General features: G+C 31.6%; 1 protein-coding gene across 2 annotated transcripts in view; it reads right to left on the reverse strand.

Annotated features, from left to right (window-relative positions):
* Nucleotides 1-23,852, reverse strand: part of LOC118179448 (lachesin-like) — a 572,252-nt gene that overhangs the window by 70,762 nt on the left and 477,638 nt on the right. For both annotated transcript variants that reach the window (XM_085815603.1, XM_085815602.1), the window contains exon 2: nt 5,184-5,305. In XM_085815603.1, the coding sequence (XP_085671729.1) occupies nt 5,184-5,305 (122 nt within the window). The remainder of the gene's footprint in view (nt 1-5,183; nt 5,306-23,852) is intronic.

The raw sequence follows: 23,852 nt of genomic DNA on the forward strand, positions 1-23,852 counted from the left end.
TAGTGTGTTTCTAACTATAATAAAATAGAAATAATGAAATTGGAGGCACGAAAGAGATGATATTTAGAAAATTGTTTTCTTAGATGATCTGTTTTTATCCTAAGATATTGCTAATTTGAATGCTGTCTCCTTAAAAGTCTTCTCTTGACCTGAATTTTAATTTTGTTGGAAACCTAATCATAAAATTCTAATAAATAAAGATATGGACTAGAAATTGGAAAAGTAATCATGACTCAAAAAGGAACAAAACAAAAACTTTTGTTACTAAAGGAAAGTGGTTTTGATTTACAGAAATCAACTCAAATCCACTTCGTCGAGATTAGAATTGGTAAATCAGCTCAATGATAGTGGTTTTAATCAATGGAATGACAGAGGATAAATGCAGCTAAACTCTCATTTAAACTCTATGACATGAAAGGCCGAAAGGAAGGTTTTTTGAAACTATAAAGCTATATTTTCCAGATGAAAGGGTAGCAACATTGATAAAAAGTTATCCATGGGAACTTAAATAGTAAACATAGGAATTATTTACTCGGAGAAAAGAAGGCTGTCGAAGTTTGCTAGTACATTTCATGTGGATTTTACAGTAAATGGCTTAGCAGATTTAAAAATAGATAAAAAAAATTATTGATGTGTAAATGTATCTGTGAAACGTCAAAGAATGTTCCTAGATTAGAAATGGGAAAACAGATACCTTATTATATAACCTTATTTGAATAAAACAAAATATGACATATTAGTGCAGATGAGTGGATTTATTTTAAAGTACGCACTCTAATAAAATGGATAAGCAGTAGTAGCCTACGCGAAAAACAAGTAAAGACAGAATGACAGTACTAATAAAGGGCAATCAGGATAGGCTTCAGAAGCTTCCTTTTCATTTTTTGAAAATGTTTAAACTAATCAAATTTAGAAAAAATTAAGCAGCCTGAAATATTCGTTTGCTTTTCAACAATTGCATGAAAGCGTGTGTTGCCAAGATGGGAAATTAATTTATTTACGGATAAATATCCTCTCTACCCAAAAAAGCGCAGGACATGTATATAATTTCATGGTTGGGTTCCTTTCAGAAATATTCTACAACAATTTCGAAAACTTAAAGTTTTGACCCAAGTTTCGAATACTTACCTTAAGGATACGTTTGACCATATGCTAATTCTATATGTTATTTTAAATAGAACGTTTTTAGAATCTAATATAAGAACTTCAATATTGAGTAGGGCAAATTAGCTCTAACACTGTATGAAAAACATGTATTAGATTAAAAAGATGAAGAAAGGGAGAGTAGTTAAGTGACTTCTTACTGTGGACCTGGAAGCGTTGTACACACATTTGAAGCATTTATTAGCACTGCTGTAAAAGGTGCTAGTGTAGTTTTAGTGTAGCTTAAGAAAACTTTCGCTAAACAATTAATTTTGGATTACTTTCTTATATTATCAATTGATGTTGCTAGCTTAAATTGACGCTTTTGCACATTGTCTTAGGAATAAAATTTTAATTTTTGCCATGGAGGAATAACACCTTAAGTAAAGAATCTGATGGTGTTAAGCCTAATAATTCTGAAAGGTAATAATCCTTAATAGTGAATGCTATGCTAATAAAGTGTGCGAGTCTGTATGTCAAAGGTATGCGCATTTAGATTAAATGGATTAAAAGAACCTTCACTTTAAAGAAACTCACATTCGTCGTTACGCTTGTCTCCTAGCACTGAGGATAAACTATTTGTATACAAATGAAAAGAATTTATTTTTTCCTTTCTATTTAATGTGCAACTTGAACATCCGCTGTGTTTGCTGGATTTCGCTGTTAAAGCCCTTGAAAAATTCCTTAAACACCTTTCTTCCGTACATGGTTTATACGAGCTATATCTAAATATCCAGTATCTCATTTGCTTAACCCCTTATTTCTGATGCAGCAATACTGCATAACTCTGAATCAAACAGTGCATAAATATGCTAAGCGAAGCGGTATTTTTGGATTATGTCTGTGTTTAAGAGATATTAAGAGTCGACTGCAATATTCAAAATTATAAGCTTTAAGTCTGCTTGTTATAAAGTATTTTCTCCCTCCTTTCTTCATGCGTTCGTGGTGTAACGGTAGCATACTCGGCGCGTATTCGAGAGGTCCAGGTTCGAGCCCCGGCGAGGGCATTGCACATTTTTTTTATTTCCTGCTTCAAAATGTTGTAATAATTCTACAATTATTTAACAAAAATAATAAATCAGCACTAGATTACCTTAACTCATGTTTCCTCACATATAAATGTTATTAGTTAAAAGAGTTTATCTAAATTCAGTACCAACAAAAGTGACACCATGCTTTCGAAAATATTTTACAAGAAATTATGTGCATCCTAGAATTTCGAGTATATACTTTCACAATCAACATATTTCTTTTCCTTTGAGTCTTCCGTCGCAAATGAAACATAAAATCGAAAGTTAATTTACAGTCAAACTTCCATACTCTTTTAAACTAAGCCACCTTCCCAACAATGGAAATGGGAAACAATAAATAAAGAACTAGAATTTCGTCTTTTTCCTCTTTTATCCGCAACCACTAAAATAAAATAATAACTGTTGTAATAAAAAGTACTCGGTTCAAAACCACTCGAAGCAATGAAAGTACTGACAGTTAAAATGATGGCAAAAGAGTTCCGCCAAGCCCTCGTGACGTAATTTATCGGATTCAGGAAACAGGAGAAGGCTCCGAAAGGATAATGGCGGATTAGAAATGGAACAGATAACAATAAATTTCAGATAATAATGGGTAGCAAAACTATTCCTCACGACGTATTCGCGCTGATATATTTTGTCTCAGAGATCGTGTCTTAATTTAAACGGTAAATCTTGAAGGAAGTAATAATTTTCATACCCGAAAGATAACTGTAGACACCTAGCATTTAACATGTTTGGTTAAAGTTTTCAGCATATCGAATTAAAAATCCTGTTTTTAAGTGGTTATTCGTAAAGAGTAGCAAATGTTTACTATTAAAGAATCATTAAACAAGCTACTAAAATTTCTAATTTAGATAAATTAAAAGGGAGTAAAACAAAATTCGGGAAAATTGCACTGACTTCGGAATTGATAGTTTAATCTTCGGGATCGATAGCTGAAACATTTGTCTTTAAGCAGACTTTACTGTTTTCATATTAGCCGAAACTTTTGTTTGATAAAAGTGCTAAAAATGTAATTTTTTTTAGTTTCTTTTGTAATATTACGAGCTTCTAGAACATACTATCAGTTACGTTAGAAAGAATGTAGTATTCGACGCACGGGATGCATATTACATAACCAATATAGTATCTTAAAATTTAAACTGTGCTGCACTTCAGTTAATGCAATTCATAATAATCATTTATTATGCAATTGATATATAACATAAAGTGAGACATCGTGAGGTTAGTTATACAAATTACATGCACTTAATACTTTGCCTCAAGTAAGAGGTTTATACTGAATTACGAAACTACCGTTTGATGCACTTCCTGTTTGTTGCATCAGTTTGAAGCTTCCCTGTTAATTCTTTCATTTACTAAAATAGTCACTTCTGCAACTGAAGAAGAAGGTTATATAAAGTTTATATATAAAGCGTCAATACTAGTGTTGCAAATTTAAGATTATTTACTGATTCTGATTGCCTTAACACCTCCAATAAAATAGTCAAGTAAAACGAAATGAAAAATACATGATTATATGTGCATTTAATTACTTCAGAAATTGATAAAGCAGTGGAGAACATGTCTATAGAGTGATGAAACATAGTGCAGAGAGATTGTACAGCATCCCTGCCGATTTTGCATTTCTTTAGTTTCGTTGATAAACACTTTTTTAGTAAGCAAAGATACACTAGATCAGTAAATGCCCCTATTCTTGAAGAACTATACCGGCACTTTTTAGATTTTTAAAATATATTTGTTACAAGAAGGAGTAAAAGACAACACGTATTCACAAAAGACTAGCGAGAAAGCAAATACGTATTGTCTAACGTGAAATCCCCTTTCAGAATGATTTATTGTTGGCATTGTATTTTGATTGGTTAATTTTAAGTTTCGGTTATATTTTTCGATATTATTATTCGTTGAAACATTATGCATATATCTGCGTCATTAGCGCTATGCGAGAATCACGAGACATGGATTAATTTTGAAATGACGTAGTTTAGAACAGTTTATAATTAGCAACTTATAGAATTTGACTTTATTTTGGAGCATAAACTAGCATTAAACTCCTAACAGAATATAAGTAAATTATAGCTTTGATTGAAATGAATTATAGAGTCTGGAAAAGGTTAAAAAAAACCTTTTTATTTAAATCAGAACTTGAACACCATTTTTTAATTATTTATAATTTTAAATTAGTTTTATACTTTTTATAATTACTTAATTTCTTAAATTTTATTCATAATTACTACACGTTTAAGTTTTATTCATAATTACTACACGTTTAAGTTTGGGTACTTGTAAGTTTAACATGAACTGGGACTAGCTAGTGATGGTAATGTTTTTCATGTAAATTAAAATTTTATTTATTAATAATTTAATTTTCTCGAATTGGGTTTTCATAATCTCTGTTGATTATTTAAATATTATATATGAATTCAACGTAACATTCGGGACCTTTTAAAAGTACTTGAAACCTGGTCAAACGAAAAGTGATAGAATAACTGGAATTTAAAATTTTTCTTTTGCATTTTGATATGTTTCTGTGCTGTTAAGAGTCAAAAACATTTAAAGAAAAGTAGTCTACATACAAGACAAGAAATATCAATTTATATGTCTTAATTTCCATACACTTCAAATCAGTATTCTTGAAATTTGAATCTTTAATACACTTTACTGGCGTATTTTTCATTTTACTGAATAATGTGATGCAATTTTATTGAAATAGTTGCCTGAAAAGTTATTAAAATGTTGCGACATAGCATAAACTGCAAATATATTTGTTTTCTTACACTTCAATTCACCGTATTTCCTCACCGTATTTCATAAGGTAGCAGCAATATCCTTGCATGCTTTTCTATCTAAGCTAATTTTATTTTCTATACAAGCTATTATTATTTAATTGTCAATACAAGCTAATTTTATTACTTTTAAAAGGAAGCTGAGAAAAAATGTTTTTAACTTTTAGCATGCACCTACAAGTAATTCTCCATTTCTTTTTATAGGATATAAAATAAAACTTACCTTGTACGAATCTAGATCATCAATAGTACATTGTAATACAGCCTCCCTCCCTACGGCTGCCGTGACATTCGGTATAGGCTCAGCAAATGATGGTAGTTTTTCAGGATGAGCAGATGGCCTCCCTAACGAAAAATGAAAGAATTTAGAAATAATTTAATTAAGCTCTTTAATTTTCAGATTTTGTTTTGCAAAATATTTAGATTCTCATGCTTAGGCCAAGGTCATGATAAATATTTAAATTTAATATTATATGTCTCGCGCCCACCCGTATACATTTAATTTAAGTACGGAACTACAAATTTTTAATCGTTCAGCCATTGAAGCAGTTAAAATACTCTTAGTGCCATTACGAGCATTAATTCTTTCATATTAATACACCTGTCTATAGTAATGTATGTGGAATTGAGATTAATACAGATAGCACATTTTCTGTTGCACCTGGGCAAAATTTAATGCAATAGAGTTACATTGCATAATGTAACTACATCACAATTAGATAATGATAAAAAATCTGAAAGCTTTCAGATTTTATATTACACGCAAAGAGGAATTTTTTTCATTTACATACCTATACACATTTCGAGAGTATTTGGGCTAAAGATATTTAAAAACAGCCTATCTTTAAAATTTCCGATACGCAGTATTGCATGCTGGAGAAAAAAAAATTCCGTACAGTGTTGCCATTGCTCGCTTTGAAATCTTTGAGTTTGTTATTCAAAAATTCGTTAAAAAATTTCAAAATATGAAACAGATAATAAAACCAATTCGGGCAATTCAAATTTCAGGCGTCCAGGTGCCCATATTAAAGATTAGCTTGTTCAAAATTTGATGGCTCTAGGTACCCTCATTTTTTCACAATGCGAGAAAAATACATATATTCATGCAGATTCTTCATTATTTAATTCCCTTAAATAAATTACAGAGCGATAATATTTGGTGGCAACAATTTATAAATTAATTCGCCTCTTGAAGTGAAACGCCACAAACGTCGATCAGGGTGGCCAGAGACATCCTGATCGGTATGGTTAGGCAGTTTCTCTATTCAGACAGCTGTTTTCTTATCTGTTCTCACAAAAGCTGCATTACAATAAAATCAGTCGACAATCAGTAAATAGGCAATCCACAGCGCAATTTATTTTTATCGGCATTAAGCATACTTTTGGTTTGTTTTTTCAACAAAAATCCATTTCAGTCTTTACATATTTCGCAGATCCATTTAATACTTTCTTCATGATTTAAAGTCTACATTTTCTCAAGCCATTGTTAGTGAGCCATAATCTGTGAATCGGCAAATTACACTTTCTCAGTACGCTCTCTACTTGTTGTATTCGTGTAATCTGATGGCAAAATTATTGAGTTCAACATGTGAAATCAGTTAGCTATTTATGCAGGCTTTACAGCACTACGCTGATCCAATAGTCTCTACTGAGGATATAACATGAGATGAGTTAGTTAATAATTCAATACTGCTAGTCCGCGTACAAGGAGGGTTTATATAGCTTTTGGGCTGTTATCGAGAACATTGCTGGACATTTCGTAACAGTATTAGCAGCAAATTTCATGAGAATTCTTAACTAGCTATTTTACCATCGTTGATACTGGAAGCCTCATTTTTCATTAAATGCTGTAGATCAAATTAATTGCCAAGTTTTAATTTTAAATCTTGGAATTAGTTCTACAAAGATGCGTTTCTAAAAGTCGTGGCTATCATCTGAGTTATCTGAATGGCTACTAACTAGGAGAATAGAGAGATGTATAGGTAACAGTGGAAAATATTAGACATTTTAACAAGAATAAGATCGGAGGGTTAGTGATGAAAATGAAATATAATTATCTTTTAAATAGCCGGAAACGTGAACGTAAAAACTGGATCTTCCAGAGTTTGATCGAATAAATTTAAGTTATAAGACAGACAATTCATATTAAGAAATTTGTTAGCATTTCTTTTTAAATGAGATACTCGGGATATCGACTTTAAATGTATTAGCCGTGATTTTGAACCAAAGAGAGTTCATTGTCTTTCTCTACATGTAGCGAGCAAATTATAAATTTAAAGCAAGTTAAGAACAATATTGAAAATTATTGAGAATTCAAGTAAATGGAGAAACCGAGGAAAGCAAAAATAGGCTATAAGCACCACTATAGAAGTAAACTTTAATTTACATCATAATGATGCATAAGAATGTGAATAAGATAAATTACTTAAAAGTTTTGTTGCTAAAATATAATAACGTAGGCAGACAGTAAACTAGCAATCAAAATAGGAAGGAAATTATGAAAAACAGTGACTAAAAATATGAAAAGTTAAACTATAGAGAGGAGATGAGCAATCTTTTGCTAACAGAAAACAGCGCTGCCTTTAATACAGAAGGAGAATATCCTTGACAGCCATTACCAGTCCCATTTTTAATTTGATTCTAATGCAATTTAAGAAACTTAAATATTTAATAATGCCAATTTAAGGTTAAAAGTTAGTAAAGCAAAGTCATTGAACTATCATCTTCTAGACATATATATTAGTAATTATTAAATTAAATAAAATTTAAATCAGATAAAATGATTTATTAATGTAATAATTTGTTTATGGATGAACTTTTTTTTCTTACAAGTTATTGAATCTTGGCATAAACAGAGATACTACTACCATAACCTATTTCTTTGCCAAGTTATGCTCAGTACTTCGTTTTTACGACAGCCGCTGCTGAAAACCCAGCCTGGCATAGACGGGGATTTCATTAAAGCGGGTCAGCCTTCCTCACAACTCTTCACGAATTAAAAGTCGTTCTTCAGGGTGAGAGAAATTTATTCCACAAACACTTCTCAACTATTTCTTCATTGGCATAGGGGACCCGCTATGAGAAATTTTAGCTCCCGGGAGAGAATAACTTTCCATAAGCTTTTTTTTATCAATTGCATTTTTTCTACTTTTAGTTTTGCAGTTATATCGTTGTTAATCCCGCAGGACGTTCCGATTGCTAAAAATGTCATTCAATGTCATTCTAAGCATGCATCTAGATATTATATAATTTGTGCCTATTACTTTCATTTTGATGACAACTCTGCTACCAGTTAAAATTGCTAATACATTTCTAGATTTATTTGCATCATTATTTTAGAGGAAAATATTTAGTGTATAATATACCAAGAAACAGATGATCGCATTTAATGAATGAAATGTTCTTCGCAATTTGTGTGGCATTTCCTACCGTATATTTGAACACGTAACGCGTAATGAAGTTAAAGCTCATTTTATGTGAATGTTGTTATGAGATTTCTTCAATGTAGCATTTACTTAATTATAATTTGAACAATGTAACTACTGCTATGACAGTGAGCTTTTGACATTTTTATAAGACTCTTTTAAATAGTTCATATCAAATAATTTAAGAATGAAAAAAAAATGTATTAAAAATGTATTAAATATCTTGAATGATTTAATGGGTTTAGATTTTATAATAAAATATTATGCATTGTTTCCTTCTAGCATGGGGCATACAATAACTATTTCTATGTAGCACGTATAACAGCATTCATACTCCCTTATTCATTAGTCACTTCAAACTGATTCTAACTCACTGACGCTTTTAACATAGAATCTGATTTATTGTTGTTATTTACGGCTCACTTGTCTGACGTAGCCAGACCAAGCCCACGAAATTCTTCGTGGCAAGGAGAGCAAGATTACGCCAGTCTTGCAAAAACCTTGCGCACCACTCAGGTGACAGTACGATTTAGCTCAGTTCCGCCCCCAATTTTGATGACAGAAATCCTAGGGGGTCTTCCACCCAACTTCCCTTCCACCAATCCACACGAGATGACTTTCGACTTGCCGCATATTTAGAATGCTGCCATGCCGCACCGACACTATACATTCACAGACATCCATGCCTTCTTCGGGACTCGAAGCTGGGTCCTTCGGTGCGGCAAACAGCGACGCGAACCACTATACCGGTTGGGCGGCAGAATCTGATTTATAGACTGTTGATAGCTATCGTTTGGATCGAAGCGGGGGGGGGGGGCAAAACACCGATTATCTAACTAATCAAATCGATGAAGAGGCAGAATAAAAGTTTAGTTAAGCTGCAAATGTAATCTTGAAGTTAATTATGTATTGAAATTACATACAATTATTAACATGTATGAAAACCAGTAAATCAGCGTATAGTTTTCTGCATTATCTATTATTAGAATTACGCAGGCTATTTTTAGAAATGAAATGAATAAAAGAGATACTAGAAAATGCCTGTATTAAATATTTTAATCACGTGAACAATAAAAAACTTTCACAAACTTCTTTTTTACATTACGATAAATTTATATTATAGAACTTCCGTTTAGTAATGGTATGTAAAAGACGGGCGGCATTTAGATATTTTGTTTAAAACAATACATCAATCACCTGATTTGTTCCAGTTACACTGATTTGATATCTTTATTAAATAACGAGTCCTGACTGAAAATTTTTATTACTGATTGATTCTTTAGACCTCAAGTTGTTACAAATATAACTCTGAATGTACAGAACTTTTCGATATAAACTCTTTATTGTGTTATTAACAAACTCTCTATCATGTGTTAACTTATTTCTGCACTCTAAACAATGAGTGAAATAAGTAATTAAAAATCTTAGCTTTAACTTTCGATACCATGCAACACTGAATCTCCATTATTTTTAGTTAAAAATATTTTGGTTCCTCATTCATGACGCAGACTTAAGACTGCACTTCATATAATTTTGGAGAGGGAAAAAAGCTAGAATTTTATTCTGTTCATTCTATTAAGGCAATCCATCTTCTTCTCAAATACTGACAGAGAGGGGTGTGTAAAAATTAAAAAAAGAAAACTCTTAAAGTGTAAGGGCCAGCATATATGTTTTTTTTATATTTCAAATTTAATTTGCAGATTTTTCTGACTCAATTTTCTAAATGGATAATGCAATGAAACTTTATGTGTTATGAGGTAAAAGAAAGTTGGGTGAGAAGAATTCCAGGTACTTGAATATGTATGACGCTTCGTAACTAAATTAAAATAATAATGCTAAAGCGCGATTTTTTTAACTCATTCCGTATTTGAATGCTCCATAAAAACCATTTAAAAATCTTTGCATCTCGTATATTAAGTAAAGAAATTAATATCATTTTCACTGTACCGAGCAATAAATTTAATTTTCCTGAGTTTTATTCAAATGATAGTGTTTTCAAAACATGTAACTCAATAACTCGGGTTTTCACCACTGGGTATTATATACTATATTTCATAAGACTTTTCCCAAGAGAAGAATCATTTAATTCCTTAAAAACCTCGATCAAAATGAATAAGATTGTGTATTCATTTTTCACTACCAGAAAGAAACTGAAACTCATGCGAAAAATCAGGAAAATCATAAATCGAATTATTAACAATTTGATGTAAATATCTTCGATGTGTTTATTGTTTTCATTTCGTAGAATTGCATCGATAGCAAACTGGTATGTATTACGATTTCATTTGAGAGAAAATTCTACTTCAAGCTTCATGCACAAATAAAGAAAATATACGTCTCTGCCTTAAGCAATTAAGCCTTCTCTTCATTAAATAATTCCAACAGACCACACGCAATTTTAAGTTATAAATCATAATTTTTTACTAGCACCTAAGATTATCATTTTGAACAAGCTTTAACTCTCTTGGGTATCATAAAATGTTAAACAATATGATAGATAGTAAGCAATTTATCGCTAACGCTCCACAGGAACTTGAGAAGAGTCTTAAAGATCCTTTATTTAAAGTATATAAGCTGAATAGATGTCACTCCTGGTGCTTACAACTTCACCAGAATTTATGGCAAGAAACTTAGAAGCAGCAAATCAAATGTAAAGCTATATTTAATCTAACTGATAGCCAAAAGGCAATAAATGCGAAACTGGCTAAGAACTTCACCGGCGTAAATTTAAACTTTCGGCACGAGACAAAGACGAAAACGGAAACTCTTATCTAAAGTGGCCGTAACGTGGCCACGAGTGGCAGAACACGCTCTGTCTTAACAATCTCAAAACTTCACTTAAATACTAACGAACTAATTTGCATTCTAGCGGGGAAAAAAGAAAGAAGAATTTATTATGATTTTTTTTTAAATTGAAAATAACGTCAAACATGAGAATCGAGCAAAATTAGATGTTATGCATAGCGAGTTGCTTCCAAATGTGATAATCTGTACCTGAAGATAATATGAATATTACCTTCAGAACGCAAAATCATACAGATTATTATCATCTATTGTTAACTAAAAATACATAAGGAGATGCATTCAATATTACAGATATTTTTATAACTATATTTTTACTTAAATTGTATTCGTGTTACCTTATTTCTTTAAAAAGTATTATTAATGTTGATTATTTTCTAATAAATTCTGCTTAAATTAAATTTCAAATTACGTTTTAATTGAAAATTTTAAATTACGTCCAAAGAGGCGTTTTTTAAACATTTTGTGTGTTTCCTTATTAAATGTCATGTTCTTCGCACTTAATCCATAAAATTCAGTTCAACAGCAATATCGCAAAAGAGATATAAAATTAGCATATCATAAAATTAGCATATATCATAGAATTTCCGATACAGAGTCTCGCGAGCTGGAGATAAAAATGTTTTTTTTTTCGTAGAGTCTTGCCATTGCTCGCTTTGAAATCGTTATGTTTTTTAATAAAAAATTCGTTAAAGGTTTACAAAATATGAAATAGATAATAAAACAAATTCCAAATTTGGGGTTCCAGATGCCCATATTCGGGTGCAAACGTACGTTATTCAAAACTGCATGGCTCTCGGTACCGTTGTTTTACAACAATGCGAGAAACATGCATACAACATACAAATTCCTCATTATTTAATTTCTTTAAATATAATACAGGGCGATAATATTCGGTGGGAACAATTTGGAAAGTGAATCGGACATTTATAGTGAACCAATGCAAAATGCTAAAACGAAAATAATAGTTCTTCAGGGCAAATTGCCGCTTTGGATTAGAAAAAATGGATCTCATAATGTCATATGACTCTGAATAAAAGAATTCAGCCATAAACCTTTTCAAACAGATTTATGATCTGTCACAATCCCCATGGATATAGTTGCTTTGAAATAAAGAGTGCAGAAATGAAGATTTCTAGAATTAAGTAGCGTAAAAATGAAATGATAATAAATACAGGGCTATAATAACTTTTTAAAATGAATTCATATTATAAACTAACTCGTAATTTCCGTTAGATGCATGTCATTTTACAAAAATATAAGGAGTACTTCTATACTTTTCATAAACTAACTAAAAGGGTTCCTATTTTCCACTAATATGACGTAACAGACTTTAAAACAAAAGGATCGACCAATAATCGAATAAATATAGATACAAAACTGTAGGATCTTTCCGGGCTGAATACTTCGAGGAAAAGGTTGCCTGTCTGCTTGAAAAACAGGTTGCCTACAAGGGATATTCAAGGATTTATCCACATGTAACATAAGTAAAACTAGTAATATCTATGTGTAAAAAAAAACTCTTGTAGAAGAGCTCCGCTAAACCAAGAATCCTTTGAAAGGTAAGCCTTTGTTATGTTATTTTATATGTAAATATCGGTTTTTAGATTTTGCGTTTGATTTATGAAATTTACGTGCGTTCACACTGACATATAAAACTTAATCTGCGATGAAATTTAGTCTAATGCAAGTTTTTTTTAAACTAACCAGTATTATATAACAGCAGATTCTTCGTAATTTTGAAAATGCAGTATTAATTACTACATACTCCTGAGTCTAACGCGCACTGGTGTGTAACGTGCGCCTATAATTTCAAACAACATTTTTTAGTTTTTAGATACATCTACGTATCTTTATGCACCTTTTATTTAAGAAGAAATCTGAAAAATACATGTGCGATGCTCTTATCTTCTAAAGTCATTCATTCGAAGATTTTTCCCAGGCTTTCGAACAATGGTATACTGAATTGACAAAGCGATAAAGAGAACAATATGTGTGTGAAGGAGATGCTCGAGAGAATAAATAATTATACAAAAGAGAGTGCGTTGTACTCAATACAGGTGTGCACAAGAATGTTATTCTAGGGTTTCGAGAAAAAGGTGAAATTATTTGAGAAAAGAAATGCACTTCGAACCTGAATCAATTCGCGCAATCAGCAGTTAGATGTTTTTTCTTTCTGGTGTCATTTAAAGCCGCGATTTTGAAGTGAAATCGAAGGCCTTCATTTTAGTACATTAATAGTGTGTGAGCGGATAATTAAAGCATGGAATGAAATTAACCCGATATAATTCAAATGTCATTAGAAATGTAATATATGTAACAATCTAAATGGCACGAAAATAATTATTTATTAATGTAACAGAATAACAGTGATGGTGAAGATGAAAAATAATTCGATGATGTGTTTAAAGACATAACGGAAAACGAATATCGCAAACTTCTCATGTTATCCCATACGGAAATTTTTTAAGTTCGTAAAGAATATCATTTCTTTTAAACAAACAGCCTTTAGGTACATGTATAAATATATTTTTGTATGCTCATCTTTTCCTTATTTTTATATCCCACATATAACGCGTTTTACGTGGAATAACTTATTTATCTCATGTTTTTTTCGATCTCATGTTTTGTGTTAAAAGTGCGCGTTATGCGCCGTAATATGCGCTTAATTAAAATTACATTGCGAAAAACACGTAAAATGATATAAGATTCATATATGGAACTACAGATGTAAACAGAAACTTCACAAAAATATTAGGCAAATCTATTAGTAAATAAAATACTAATTTTATATCGCATTTGCCAAGGCATAAAAATTATTTTATGGATAGAAAGAACGCAGAAGTTTAAAGTCAGTTTTAACTTTGTCTGCATCCTCATAGCGGAACAAAAGTTTCGGTCAGATGTGAATTTAACTGATTTGAAAAAAATCTCATGCATGACTAGTTGAAACAAACTTAGGTACGCGTAAATATATCTCTCTTGAAGAAATTTTCCTTATTTTCTACGTTAAAGTTTTTTTTTTTCGGGGGGGGGGGCCTAGAAAGAGCATTTTAATGTAAGGTAACTGCTGAAAATAACTCAGAAAAACCACTAAATCTTAAACTGATAACAAACAGTATTTTAAATATAAAGATGTGTTGTATTTGGTGCCATGGAAAAACAATTATATTTTTTCTGAAAAATAAAACTATCTTCATTCCAAAATATAGTATATATGTTCACTGATATATTCGTTTAATGGATGTTTTAGAAGGATAGCGAGAGTAAATATTCGTATGTTAAAAAAATAATGGAAAGTAATGTCAGCGCATGAAACATCCAAGTTAAATTTAGTTGTTAGAATATTATACATTGCAGATGAAATGTTTGAAGTGACGTCAACCGAAATAGTGCGAACTGAATTAGATTATTTTTCGAAGCGATATCATATTTTGAAGAATGAAGCTCGAGATACTTTGATTTGAAACAGTTCTCTATCATAGCGCAACCACTGTATTCTGATCCAAATGTCTGACCCTCTTATCACGATTTCTCTGTTAAGATGGTTTCAAAGAAGTAAATATTTTCATCACATCATGTCCTCGAGAATGACGCAACAGCTAGTTTATAACAGGTGCTGTATATGATAAATTCTCAACTCCTCCAGAAGTAATCAATTGTTTATTTTTATATTTCAAAGAGAAATGCCCTGTAACATATTTTGAATATTTTGAATCTCTGACGATTTGCAAGAGGAAAATATCTTGAATAGTTTTTCGACAGAAGGAACGGAACTGAAACGAAAATGTTACATGAAAATGCTCTAGGACACGACATTTTTGGTTTTAATAAAAGCATAAAAAATTTAAAATGTTCCACGTGTTTTCAGTATAATAGTTTCTAGTTAGCGAATAGCTTTTCCTTTTTACAAACACTGTTGTAGGCTTACACAGGCAATCAAAACTTTCTGTAAAACTGGCCTGGATCTGTATGCTACATCGGAACTATTTACATTTTGTTCCAGTCTGCATAAATCAAATGCCGAACCATGCTTTAGATTTTTAATAATTTACACAAAAACGGAACTTGTTTTTGTATATTCTTCAGTAACAAAAAGGTCTAAAATTTAGGTCTTTCGTTAAAGCAAAGTTTCCTAAAGACAGAGTTCCTGAAATAAGAGATACATGTAGCTGTAATCTTAGCTTGTAAAAAACTTTATTTATAAAGTTTTGTTAGCTTGCCCAAATTTTCCGTGTAGAAGATACAAGCAATAGCGCCAGTTACATTCGCTAAACGAAATCTTAAACTTAAACTCTTAAAGTGAGTCGTTAACACATTGGTTTACAATAACTGAATAACTTAGAGACAACTTTGCTAATAGTATACATCCACTTTTATCATTCAACAAATTTAGTTCCCCTTTATTATTAAATTAGTGGGGTTTATTCTACTTTTTGAAATTCACCTTTAGTTAATTTAAAATAATTTTCTCAGTATCACAAATAACAGACAATTTCTACTTTCACTATAAACGCTACGAATAGTGGAAGTTGAAAAGCAGAATTTCCGTTAAAGATTTTCATAAAGTTTCAGCTTAAACACTTACTTCAAAAGACTAATAAAATTCCTTTTAGACAATGGGATGGACTTACGAATTAAGTAAAAAAAATTGATATATTTGCTGCTTTATAAATCTCATTTTTCTTTTATTCCATTAATACGTAATTTTAGAAGCACATGCGTGGGAATCATCTTTAATATTATCTCCTTTTCATCCGGACTAATCAGGAAACATAGTTTCCTCAGTGCTTAACGTTACATCAGATAAAATGCTAATTACTTCAATTATATATGCGACTCGTATATTAAAATGAATTAAAACTATATAAGAATGTATTTTGATCATTCACATTAACTCTGTTCAAACAAAATAAGGAAAAAAATTCTTCAAGCTTTCGAATCTTATAAACGTGCTAGCTTTCTTCTAAAGAAATAAAAGTACTTGTTATCTCGGCTCACATTCCGTGAAATTCCTTAATTAATTAAAAGTTGCTCAAAACCTCTTTGTATACAAAGTAATTGATTGCCAGGAACAATAGCGCGAATTTTCCCTTGAAACAATAGCGGAGGTGTTTGTGCAGAGAGAGATCTGTGTAAGACTGCAACGGAAGACTGAGCCGGAACTCTCAGCTAGATCACTGGTCTGTGAACGAACTTTTACAATCACAAAGCTTTAGACCCAGTTCGTTCAAGGGATTAGATCCTCAAAATGAACAAGTTATAAAGATAAACGTTAGATGGTATTTGCCCAAATGCTATGAAAACAACCCAAAGCCATGCCCTGAAAACAGTTCCGTTAAGAATTTAGCAATGGGTTGAAAGAAAATTTTGAGTTGAAAAATAGCATTCGACTTAAGCCATTGATGAATGAGTTGGCATGAAGTATCGGAAATAAAGTTTAATGTGGAAACCTTTAGCAGGACACAAATTTTTATATTGTAAAATGCCAGTGGAACTTGGTGATCGAGCAAATGGGAACAAAATCCAGTAATAAATTTAGGGAAACTGGAATTCTTAAATTTCAGATTTAATTAAATACCTAAAGGTAATGAAATGTGACTTAAAAATAATTTCCAAATTCTGATGTCAAACGTTTGAAAATTTCCTGAAATTTGGGAAAGTAGTAGCAGAAACTCAAACAACGATGAAGTTACTCGATTAGTCACGAGTAAAAAACTAAATGGGTAACAATTAAACTGAAATATAACCAAAAGAAAACAATTTTATTGAATTTTTTTAACTCAATGCTCACTTAAAAAAATAGTTATATCGTTTCCATTTGATAAATCAAAGTAACCATTTCAAAATGATTCATATTAAATTTTCATTTAGAAATCAAAAATTAGAAACAGAAAATGTTGTTAAAAGTGAATTAAAATATTTGCGAAACACTTATTAAGCATTTTAATATACATAACGCAATCAATATACGTAAATGTAAAGACCTAAAATTTGGAATCACGAAGAACCATCAGTCTTATGCAAGTTCATAAGCAATTTTTAAACCAAAATAAAATAGTTTCAAATTTATAAGCTGAATTATGAAGTTATACAAAATTAAACAAACCTCACATTGATGTCCAAGAGTTGTTGAGATTTTTATAAAATAAATTGGAATAAAAATTAAATAAAATGACAACTGATTAACTTGTAGATGTATGATGAAACACATAGCTTATAAATATAAAAGAAAATATTATATTGAGTCATTTTGAAGTTTTTAAAGCAGTTTATAGCTCTTTTAATTAATACAAAGTTTTATGTATTATATATTCGGCCAATGGCCGAGTAGATAAAACATCTGTACACTGGTATTTTGATCTTAGTTCGTTTCCTGATTAACTGCATGGGATTTTTTTTTCGCTTTTTCTAGGAATAAATTTCACACGAATCTATTTCCCTTAGAAAGAACAACATGAATGTTTCTCGCTTTAAGCTATTAGAGCTAATTAATCATTTAACTAATTAACCGGTTACAACGATTAATATGCTACTGGACAATAATGATAATTAATTTTATGATTTAGGTAGAACTGGATATTACCTTTCAGCCGCAGATAAATTTTAAGAAATTGAAGTTACAACTGAAGTCTTGCATGTTTTAAGTTGCTTTTGAACGGTTAAAATCTTTGTGTAAATTTGAATACGCAATGTGCCTATCTGATGTGAAATATTGCCACCCAGATTTAAGAACATATTTATGTACTCAAGAGTCGAGAGGCTATATCGACACATAAGCAGTTTTACCTCAGCATTGATTCCCAGACACAAAACAAACACCCTGCATAAGTAATTTCAGGTTTCTCGAAATATAATTGATAGTAAGTTTCTCTAATGAAGATACGTAGCAGAAAGACTATAAACGCTATTTTATATTAAAATGAGAACAAAGTATCGAAGATAATATTCAATGTTTATCTCGTGTAATGCTAAAAGTTTGAGTAATTTGAAGCACATTTCCACTTAAAAAAACTATAAAAACGAATGCATGCCTGAATATCTTAGTCACGTGTTTAAAAAGGTTGGATAGCATGAAAAGTAATGGGATTAAAGGATTATGTATTAATGGCTGGTCGTCGTCAATGATATTCATTAAGAGAGGAAAATCTGCTTATAATATTTTAGTTATACAGTTGTTGCAGTTTATTAACTTTTGGAAGTAGAAATACATTTTAATGAACAATTAAACGCAGATATTAATTAATTGAAATTTTATTCATCATAAATTCCTTTAAAACACTTCATCAACATCGTCAGTTTTCAAACATGCATTTGCATATTAAGACAAAAGCGGCCTTGTGCAGGACTACGTAATATCCATTTAAAATTATCCTGTATATCTCTCGACATTTCTTTTCTTAGAGCCTTAAAATAATATTCAATGTCGTTATGCGAATTGCATAATCCTAAGTAAAAAGATGCCATACTTTCCTTACGTAAATATACACTTTTCTCTCTCTCTTCTTCGTCAGGAGAAGGAAGTTTAGGAAGTCATGACTATCCAACATCATAATTTTTATTTATGATCCATAAATTTTCTTAAGCTGCATATAAATTTGAGTTTACTGGATTAACTTACAAAACTGTATTCACATTCATGGACTATTTTTCGTACAATTTCACTGCGATGCATTAAACTTTTACAGCGGACTACGAACAGGGCTTTTTAATCTCCTTCGTAAGGGACGGACAATTGGCCCATTGGCACTTATCCTTGCTCGTTTAGAAAGGAAATGCTAGAACTCAGAAGAGGAAAGAGAAATCCTTTTTCTGTCCTATTTCATCCAACTACCAATTAGAGAAGTGTCAGGAAGACAGAGCTTGAATGAAATGATCTTTCTCTAACGTCTAAAGTTTTAGAGCACTATTATGTCTTTCATTCTCGATTTATATATATTTTTACATCATTACACTTTATGCTTTATTAAATTAATGTGTTGCTGAGAACATATTTTAATATAAAGGTTTATAGTTTTACTATGTGTTATACATTACTTTATTCCATTATATGGGTCTTATTCTGAAAATTATAGCAATCAAATAATTTCTCTGAGTGTAAATATGTTTTGTTTAATTTAAACAGTTAGTTTTCAATCTTTGCAACAGCAAATTCAAAAAACATTTAGAAATACCTCTTTAGTAATTTAAAGTATATATGGTACTAGAAATTGCGGTTATTATACAAATATTGTCAAAGCATTAACAAGAGGGCTTCGTTATGTGTATGGAAATATTCGTATAAATCATGACAAACACTCCAATCTACATTATTGTCCTATTCAGTCATAAATCATTAAAGAAATATAGGATTTTTTGAGATCGTCTTCTTAACAATGTAATCGTGTGTGTAACAATGTTGCTGTGGTTCACCAGAAGACAAACAAGTCTTCCTTCAGAAGGGAAAGATAATAAGGCACTCACATGTGTTGCATCTAATGACTTTATTAACATTTTGAGCCTCAAAATATTCGAAAGTATTTTACAGAGGTTACACGAGAAGAAAATGTCACACGTTTGGCAAAGATGCGTACACAGAAGAGAACGAGTTCGCCTTTCTTCAAGAAGTGAATAAATAATTTAAACTGTAAGGGCTATGTGTTCCCTGAAGTTTGGAAGTCCTGTCTAAAATCTTTAATAGAAGAAAAAACACTTAACAGTATTAAGTTTTTAACACAATATCAAGAGAATGTCATAAATGACCTTCAGCAAACAAGAATTATCATTCTCCATTGTTAAAAACTGAGGTGCGAACAATAATACATTGTAAAATATTCTATCCATTGGAACTGATTTTAGAAAATAGGTGTTTGTCGAAAACCAACTATTTTTTCCAAGATACGGCTTATGTATGATCCCTGCTCTGCTTTCTTAGTTAAAATGTTATTAAGCTATTTCTAGGCAGTTATTTCCAGGTTTGTAACAGCTATAGGGGAAATAATGTATTCTGGCTTAATGTTTACAAAAGTCTATATAAGATCGTTGCATTATGCTTGATTGTCTATGAATTATGCCCTAGCTACCGCAACAATCAGACAACAGTAGTAAAGATGACGTTACCATCATTAGATATGTAATCAATGACAGTGGGCATGTGTTCTTTTACCGACTGACTATTTTTAACAGGCGCTGTTGAACGGGAGCTATTTACAAGACGAAAAAATCTAAAAATTTTGTATATATCATATGGATGAATATGGACGGCCCCCTTAATGAAAAAGGCCGTTTACTTTCTGTTTTGTTTTCAAATATTAATTTATTTTTGTCCAGTTTAAATGTTGATAAATATTGCTGTTAATTCTGCTGTTAAGTTTTTAAATGCATATGTTAAAATCAAAGAAAGATTCAAAATTTACAAATTTAGCAATTTTATTCTTCAACCTCCCCGCATTTATGCAAGCGATCTCAGGAGAGGTTTAACCGTTACATATATATGTCAAAATTCTGCGTAGGAGGAATCAGCTTACAGTCGTCATGGCCTATGATCAAGGCACACATATGAATGTCAGAATGATGTACACAGAAGTTCTTTGGTATAGTGGCTGCTCTACTACTTACAACATAAGAATGGAATATCCAGTCCTCACCTCAGTGTTGAGGTATCACCGGAGCCATAGGCTAAATAAATCTAATAATCCAGCAATAGCTAAAGATTTTATACTAAAATTTTGAAAGATTTAAACCTAGCATTAATTTTGAAGTCTGTAGAAGATGTATTGGCCTCGCCAACATCTTTATTGATATTTAAATACAAAAATTACAATGATCAATTTATAAATCAAAGAGAAGAGATAATATTCATATAGTAATACAAAGATAATACAGATTCAGTTATACAGTAAAGTAAGAAATACAGAGATTGCAATTCGTTACATTTTGGATTAATAAAAATTATGGAATTATGTAAAACATTTATAAGCCGATACAGTATAATGTTAAACATAGATTATGTTTTCATTAGAATATAAATATTCCATAAGTTTAGATAATTGAATTCGACCTTTTTCCAATAACATTAATTTACACAGAAGATCGAAGTTTAGATTTTGAGGAAATAGTTCTTGTCATTTACTGTCTAAACTCTGGCAGTCTAGAATCATGTGGAGTGCATCTGCTGTATCTAAGCCGCAAGGACAGCGACTTAATAGATTTTTGATCTTAAATCTTTTAAAATAACAGGGAAAGGCTCCGTGATTCGAAAGTATCTGATTAACGAAGAAATCATTGAAGTGTCTTCTCTCAGAAATTTTAGGAAGGATCTTGAAGGTAGATCTACCGGTTTCTTCTACTTGCCATCGGCGTTGCCACAGGATGAGAACTTGTTCTTTAGCACTTAGCACTATACTACTAAGTGGAATTTTACAATTAATTCTCTCCGTAGAAGATATTCCTTTTTTAGCAAGTTCATCTGCTTTCTCATTTCCTCTGTAACCGCGATGGCCTCTTATCCAATGTAATTTTGCTTTAGTTATAAAGGTGAGCTTTTTAACTTCTATGATTTCTGAATTTAAGATGTCAAACTTTGCCAGTGATTTTAATACTGCTTGGCTATCCGTATATAAGTGGGCTTTATACTTATGATCTTTTAGCCACTAAAGAGCAGATTTCATCGATTGTCTTTCCGCTTGGTATACGGAGCAATTTTTATCCAATTTGTATGAATATTCAGCTTTCCAGTAGACACAGAATCCTGCTCCTGTGCCTTCATCATTCTTTGATCCATCCGTAAATACTTCATAATCTTTATTATTTGGAAGATGGTCATTCCATTCGCAAATCTTAATCCGTGCTGGGTGAGTATACCATTTATGCACTGGGAAGTCGAGAGCTTCTTGAGGAAAATTAAGATTTTCAAAAGAGAAGTCTGACCATCCTCTTTTAGTCCTTTGAATTGCACTTTCCTGGTCCAGTTTGATGTCTAGTGGTATTAGGCCTGCTAGAATCTGCAGGGCCGAAGTTGGGACAGTTTTGTAGTATTTGGTCATGGCTAATAAAGCCACTCGTTGAATAGTATTGGCTTTGTTACGCATTTTAACTGTTGGTGGAAACCAAAAGGCTGAACAAGCATAAACTGCAGTGCTTTCGATTGCTCCTTTATAAAGTTCTTTCATGACCGCTTTGGATAAGCCAGGAAATTTCATTAATCTATTAATTATTTTGCAAACCTTGGTTTTTATATAATCTAGATGGGGAAGCAAAGTCAAGCACTCGTCAATAATTATTCCTAAATATTTTATATGTTTCTAACGTTTAATTGTTATGCCATTCAGTTTAATTGTAGGGGAAGAATAAGCTGAGCCCCTCTTTTTAATTTTAATAAACATTGGACTGGACTTCTCCGGAGAAAAGCTAAGTTTTCTTGTTTTTGCTCCTTCTGTGATTCTAGTTAGGGCGTAGTTAGCTCTATTTTAAATCTGCTGATGTGTTGACCCCGTCACTATAAACAATACATCATCCGCGTATGCTTGGATCTGGACACCTTCTCCATAATCTATTCTTAATGCTGTGTTTATTACAATGTTCCAAAATAAGGGTCCAGAATTTGAGCCCTGAACACATCCTTTTTCTTGAACATGATGGAAATGCTCATCGTTGATTTCATAAACTATTTGACGATTATCCAGCATAGATTCAATAACCTTATATAGGTTGATAGGACATGAGAGAGATCTTCGTTTATTTAATAAGTGAGGCCACCAGATATTATTGAACGCACTTTTAATATCAAGAGATATAATATTCGTGTAACAATTATTTCTTCTATTTTCTTCGACCGCATTTATAATATCTTTGATTGCATCCGTGGAACATACTCCGACTGTAAATCCATATTGTTTTTGACTAATTTTGCCATTAGAGAAGACATAGTAATTTAATCTGTTGGTAATCAATTTATCGTATACTTTGCTCCACGTGTTTAGTAAGAAAATTGGTCTGTATGCTTCGGGGAGTTCTGAGTTCTTTCTTTCTTTGGAGAACAAAACGAGTTTTGCTGTTTTACAGTATTCTGGAAAAATGCCACGTCGTAAGAGTTCATTATAAAGTTCAGTATGCAACGTTGGATTAGCATAAAATGCTTCTAAGATGATCTCTTTAGGAAGGTTATCCAAACCTGGAGCTTTACCAGAGTTTAAGGATTTAATTGTATATTCTACCTCCTATCTAGTAAACGGGAGGTCTTGTCTGGCTCCGTATCGGCTTTTTAATTGAGTTCTGATAAACGTGTGCTCCAAAGAATCTTTACTACGGTCGTTTGCTGGAAAGTGATGTTCCAGAAGAAGTTTTATGGTCTCATCAATTGTTTGAGTTTTGGTATTTTCCGGTTTGTGTAACGCTTTTATTTGAAATGGTAAGGAAATACTTTCTTTTGCAATATCATAGTGTATTCCAAAGGGTGATTTAGGATCGATATTTTCTAGATGGTTTTTCCAGCATGTTCTTTTGGAACGCAGTAATTCACGTTTTTATTTTGCTAAGTCCTTTTTATAGATTTGCTTATATTGTGCTCTTAGGTTTTCATCTTGAGTGCAGCGCTGATAACGTTTTCTTTCAGCCAATATTCTTTTCCTCATTATAGATAAGTTTTGTGTCCACCATGGGACTCCTTTATGCTGTGTGTTAAGGAA

This window comes from Stegodyphus dumicola, chromosome 4 (genome assembly GCF_044657685.1).
Source record: "Stegodyphus dumicola isolate Sdum_Otavi_A_Nest chromosome 4, ASM4465768v1".
Classification (NCBI taxonomy): Eukaryota; Metazoa; Arthropoda; class Arachnida; order Araneae; family Eresidae; genus Stegodyphus; species Stegodyphus dumicola.